The following is a 6,219-nucleotide window of genomic DNA, read 5'->3' as shown; positions in this document are numbered from 1 at the left end:
CAGCCCGTGGGGATGAGCAGGCCTCCCTCTGCTCTCAGCACCTCTCTGCTGAGAAACTCACAGCGGAGCCCCGGCCCCATCTCCCCACCACAGTGCTTGTACACATGAGCCCGGAGGAAACGCCAGCAAGTACAGGGAGAGAGCGGCCCGGAGCGAAGCAGACCGGCTTCCCCAGGGCCCTGCCCGGCCATCAGGCTGGACGCCCCCACTGAAGTAACCACAGTAGCAGCGCCCAGGAGCAGGCGGGCTGCCCAGCTGGCTGGCCGCACAGGGTGGGGAGCAGCACATACCCACCCTCTCGGCCTCCACAAACACAGGAGCTGTTGGCAGCGAGGCTCACCGAGTCCCCACACCAAGCTTTCTGTCAGGAAAGTGCATGGCCACCCCAGTGAGTCAGGGCCCCCCGGCCACAGCGCAGGTGACCGGGAGGAAGGCGCTCTGCATTCCGTTTGCACAGGGCCCGTTGAAAGGAGGGCTTGTGCAGGGACAGAGGGGGTCTCTGTGCCCAAGCTTGCCCTGGCGCTGGCAGCTTGCCTGGCTTTTCTTCTCCAGGCAACCCGTCTTCCAGGAAGTGAGGACGGGTTCTTCCCCGCTGTCACCGTCCCTTCGCCCAGTGACCAGCCCGCTTCCTGCTCTCGGCCAGCTGGCAGCTGCAGACGACAAAAGTGACGAGATGGTTGTTGTCACGCCACCAAGGTGACTCGAGGACCCAAGGAGGACAGCCCTCCAGGCGTCCAGGAGCAGGCCCACCGTAGCCCCTGCCCCAGGGTCCTGCCACTGCCCTTCCTGCCCACCCTCCCCGCCGGCACCCAGCTTGGGAGGGCAGCGGGGGACAGCAGAGCCAAAGCCGGGAGCTCGTCCATCTCGGGGAGCCAGGGCCAGACAGCTCAGCCAGAGGCAGGCCCTCAACCTTGGAGGAAACCGGTTCTCCTTACCCAGACCAAGTATGAGGAAACAGAAGGGGGTTAGAATACAGGAAAGTCCTTCTCCAATCGGCTGCCTGAGCGGCAGACTTGGTATTTTCTTCCTCTTAAAACCTGGAAAGAATATGGGGTGTTCCCCTCTGTGGCTGGAATGTGGCTGTTCCAAAGCGGCCCTGTGCTTCTGCACACGTGTTCTAAGGGCTCAGAGGGTTGACCAGTTTAAAGCCATTTCCCTCCCTCCGTCCGTTAAGACCACAAGCACGGACTGTGCCCCCAGCAGGGTGACTGGTCCCCGTGGGGGAGGCCCATTGCTCCCTCCTTGCCAAGGGTGACATCAGGGCCAGTCCTAGTGTCGGGGCCCGTGTGCGGAAAGCAGGAGAGCCTCCATCTTGAAGCCTGTCATCCGTCTTAAAGGCAGGATGTGAACTGGGCCTGGACCCTAGCCCCGGAGTGAGGAAATGGTCGGTAGTGAAAACCAGGTCTCCTGGAGACTTCCCTCCCTACAGATGGCAAACAGAGATTGTAGTTGAAGTCAGGCTGCCCCTGTTAGATTAACCATGGAGACATCCCCCCTTGATGTATAATCATTGTCCGCCCCCACCTTTAACCTTAATTGTTTGTTCTCCTAGCACCTACTTGTTGTAAACTCAATCATATGCAACAGAGAGGTTGCTAACATGTAACCTGTCACATAGTGGGGGGTATAAAACTGGGCCTCTCAGAAACTTCAGGGTCCTTGTTGGGAACCGAGTCCCCCTTGGACATGCTGGCATAATGAACCGTACTCCACTGTCTAAAGTGTCCTCCGAGGTGTGTTTTGCAACTCCGGATTCCACAACACTGGGACAGAAAGAACGTGCACCTGCAGAGTCAGCACTGTTAACAAGCCTGTAGCAGGGTCTGACCTCGCCTAAAACAGAAATACTGAACTAAAATGACGAGTATTGAGATGCCACTTGTGTATGTGCCTCTGCGTGAGTTTGTGTGTGTGTGTGTGTGTGTGGGTGGGTGTGTGTGCACGCGCGCTGTCCCCCAGGCAGTCCATCTGCTGTGGCCAGGCCCACTGGGAGTCATCTTGGTGGCCCCACTGGATATAAATAAAGGACAACGCTGCGTTTTTCAGTATCCTCCCAACTCCAGAGGAGAGCAGGCAGAAGAGGCCAACAGAAGAACGCTGGAGCAGGCGAGAGGCCAGGTTGGCCCTGTAATGACCGTAGACACATCGTGAGCCGGGCCCTGGGTTAATTTCACAAGTGCTTGGCAGTGGTGCCAGGGTGGGCACAGTAGAACTCTGTGGTCATGTGACTAGCCCATCTTGATCCTCTGGAAATATGTGAGTTCCTCTCTGTTCCGGGGGGAAGAAGGCTGGGCAGAACACTGCCCTCCAGCCCCTCCGAACTCCTGGCTTGACCTCTGGAGGGATAAAGAGAAAACGCAAACGCTTCTCTTGGTGTTGTGGATAATGGACCAGCAAGAGAAGTGGAGACTGGGTCCCTGAAATGGAAGCGCTCCTGGAGAAACCCTGAAAAGGCAGAGAGTGTTTGCAGATGAACAGCAGAGGAGCATCATGGAAAGATCTCTCCCTTTCTCCCAGCAAATCCACTCCCTTTGGATTCCTCACATGCCTCCGACTGACACAGCCTGGCCCTGCCGTGGCGAGAGAGCAGTCCTGTCTCCAGAATCCAGAGGGAGTGGGTGACTTGTCTGTTACCGCCCACGGTCTCCCTGAAGCCAGGGTGACTTCTGTTTCTTCCTCAGGCCCATAGATGAGCTCAAGTCTGATTTGAAGATGTCTGGCCACTTAGGGTAAAAAAAAAATGTGGACAGACTACACTGAGGTCACCAGGTGCGGTCTGGGTGGTTCTCTGGGGAGTAAATATGGCCTCTGGGAGAGCCCTCTTGCAGACACACACTTATGCATCCCAGGGCTGATGGTGCAAAAGAGACTTTAGAAAATACCAACTAGCATAAATATTCCAGCTATGTGTAGGCCTAATGGGGAGCCAGATACAACCACAGTCTAAGGTGGGGGAGGGGCGAGAATCAAATACACAAATAAACCAAAATGTTTTCACAGGTCATCCGGAGACCAAATCCTACAGCTCCTAGGCTTTGCCCATGACACCTACCCAGGGAGGCCACGGAGAGGAGTCTGTGGAACTTTTAAGAAATGGGGACCTTTAGGAAGAGCCCTTCTTTCCCTGGAAGCTGACCCCAGCTCTCTGGTTACCTGGCCCTCTGATTTCTCCTGAGTAGGACTTGATCTTCATTCACAAAAGGATGTAAATGTCCAGCAATAGCCTAAATGATGACCCTTGGTGGGAATGTAATAATCAGGTAGAGATTTGAGATCCAGTCAGATAAAAGGGGGAGAAGGCAATGGCACCCCACTCCAGTATTCTTGCCTGGAAAATCCCATGGACGGAGGAGCCTGGTGGGCTGCAGTCCATGGGGTCGCTAAGAGTCGAACACAACTGAGCGACTTCACTTTCACTTTTCACTTTCATGCATTAGAGAAGGAAATGGCAACCCACTCCAGTGTTCTTGCCTGGAGAATCCCAGGGGCAGGGAAGCCTCGTGGGCTGCGGTCTATGGAGTCGCACAGAGTTGGACACTACTGAAGTGACTTAGCAGTAGCAGCAGCAGCAGATAAAAGGGCTCACTCAGGACATTGGAAAGGACTTGGCCCAAATCAAAGGAGCTTTAAAAAAAAAAAAGCACAAATAAATAAGATTAACACAAAAAATCCATGACAAAGTCTCAAACTTTTAATACAAACAGGATCTGAGCCTGTGCTTCTGTGACCCTACCCTGCTTGCAGAACCTTGATCCAGCACCTATTCCAATAAAGCTTTATTTACAAAAATAGGCAGACAGCCCATGAGCCATAGTTTGCTGAACTGCATGAAAACGTTACTGAGTTTCAGGGCACCTCTTCCATTCTGTGTGCAAGGTGAAGCCGCACTGGCCTCACCCAGGATCTGGGGGTGGGGGATCCTCCAGGGCTTCCCAGGGTGCTTGTGGCATAGCCTTGTGGCTGAGGCACTGGACCTGCCTGTCTGACCATCTTCAGCTCTCCAGAGACTAAAGGAGCAATGCTGTTCACCTTTGCACGAAAAAGCTACCCCCAAAACTTAATGGCTTAAAACAACAATTTATGGGACTTCCCTAGGCTTCCCAGGTGGCACGAATGGTAAAGATCCCACCTGCCAATGCAGGAGACATAAGAGACGCAGGTTCAGTTCCCGGGTAGGGGAGATCCCCTGGAGGAAGGCATGGCAACCCACTGCAGTATTCGTCTCTGGAGAATCCTATGGACAGAGGAGCCTGGTGGGCTACAGTCCATAATGTTGCAAAGAGTCGGACATGACTAAAGCGACGCACTGGTGGTGCAGTGGCTAAGACTCTGAGCTCTCAACGCTCAGGTTCAACCCTTGGTCAAGGAACTAGATCCTACATGTGGCAACTAAGTCCACATGTGGCAGCTAAAGATCCTGCATGCCACAACGAAGATCTAAGACCTGGCACAGCCAGATAAATAAATATTTTAAAAATCTGTGAGTGTCGCAGTTATGTGGATCTGTGGTGGGGCTGGGCCCAGATGGACAGCTCTCTCGGGCTCAGCTGGACCTAGGTGCACATCTGTGATGAGAGAGCAGTCGAGGGCCTCACTCAGGTCTGGCAGCTGGCTGTGGGCTGGATCCTGGGTTCACCCTCCGGCAAATTAGCTCAGGCTCGTTCGCCTGGTGCTCTCAGGACATCTGCAATGAGAGAGATCAAGCCCGCATGCTGTTCAGGTTTCTACCTGCACCACATTTGCTGCTCTCCTATTGGCCAATGCAGGTCTCACGGCCAAGGCCTAGTCTCTGCAGAGGGACTAAAAGGAAACAAAGACAAACCCGATAGGACTGCAACAATCTGCCCCAGAAAGGGTGTTCAGAACTTACGCATCTCAGAATCAAATCTTCCCGGATGAATTTTCCACCAGGGCATAACCTCTCCATTTTAATTCAGTTCAACATATCCTGGGGGACTGTTCTGCATTGGGTTGTGGGGGGTTGTGATTGTGTTAAATTAGCATCGGTTAGCTTGAACTCTGGTGAAGGGAAAGTGCAATGGAGACAGTCTGGGGGAGACACACGGCTGTCTTGGGAGTGGAGGGTCCCGGGAGGCAGGGGAGACTGTGTCACAAGGCCCTTGGGGAAGCCCTGTTGGAAACTTAGCTGCAAGCTGCAGGCTGCACTGGGCCATGCACTGGTGAGTAGGCTGGGATCAGTTCCAGGACCCTGCAGCCTCCCTTAGCCACACAGAGCATGTGCCGCCGCAACATCCTACAGAAGCTCGGTTAAACTTGAAGCAGGAGACACAGTTCCGCTGGCCAGCGAGTTGCCATCCATCTTCTAGGAGGAATCCCTGGACTCTGCAGATAGCCAGGGTTCAGGGCAGGCAACAGTGCCAGATTGAAGCCATGGGCAGATTTCCAGGAGGTTGTGGAATTTGGAGAAAGTCAGGTCTAGAGACACCTACCCAGAGTCGTAAATTAAGGTGTCAGTGGAAGTCTGGGAGTGGATAGAATCTCAGAGGAGAGGACTGGAGAAATAAGAAACCTGGGGCAGAACCAGGGGTGAGAGAAGAAAGAGGGCCTGCTGCAGGAGATAGTCTCCGGGGAGGGGGCGGCCTGGGAACACGCGCTGTAGAACCAGGGGAGGAAAGCAGTGCATGGCGGGTGGTCACCATGGCCAGAGCCGGAGGAGGCGGGGCTGCCTGAGGACACATTCCAGGGAGCAGTCCTGGGCCAGAGGTCAGCCTGGCCCGGGAAGAACTGAGGTGACCAGTTAGATGCTAGAGGCGTTGAGGTCGGGGAGCTTGGCTGGAGAAGGACAAGGTGATGGCATGACCTCTCAGAGGGGCAACTGGAGCCAAGGCCACCGAGCAGTGGACCTAAGTCGCTGGGAGCAGGGTGTCCACCAGGCCCTGAGCCAGGTCCACCTGGAGGGAGACAGTGGTATTCTGGAGCCAGCTCGTACCTGCTCGCTACATTTTCAGGAGTTCCATGAGCTGGTGTTGAAGACAGCCGGTTCCAAAGCTCAATTTTACAAACTTAAAATTAGGGATTTCCCTGACAGTCCAGTGGTCAAGACTTTGCCTTCCAATGCAGGAGGTACAGGCTCGATCCCTGGTCAGGAAGTTAAGATCCCACATGCCTCAAGGGCAAAAAACAAAACAGAAGCAATATTGTAACAAAGCCAATAAAGACTTTAAAAATGGTCCACATCAAAAAGAATCATTTTAAAAA

General features: G+C 54.1%; 1 protein-coding gene across 1 annotated transcript in view; it reads left to right on the top strand.

Moving 5' to 3' along the window:
* ARMC9 (armadillo repeat containing 9) overlaps nt 1-1,870 on the top strand; it is a 180,668-nt gene extending 178,798 nt beyond the window's left edge. Inside the window, exon 25 of the mRNA XM_010836969.1 lies at nt 553-1,870. Coding sequence (XP_010835271.1) covers nt 553-575 — 23 coding nt within the window. The 3' untranslated portion in view covers nt 576-1,870. The remainder of the gene's footprint in view (nt 1-552) is intronic.
* The last annotated feature ends 4,349 nt before the right edge of the window (nt 1,871-6,219 follow it).

This window comes from Bison bison, unplaced genomic scaffold (assembly GCF_000754665.1).
Source record: "Bison bison bison isolate TAMUID 2011002044 unplaced genomic scaffold, Bison_UMD1.0 scf7180017864068, whole genome shotgun sequence".
In the NCBI taxonomy this organism is placed as follows: domain Eukaryota; kingdom Metazoa; phylum Chordata; class Mammalia; order Artiodactyla; family Bovidae; genus Bison; species Bison bison.
Note: the sequence above shows the minus strand (reverse complement) of the source record. Positions and strands in the feature narration are given on the sequence as shown.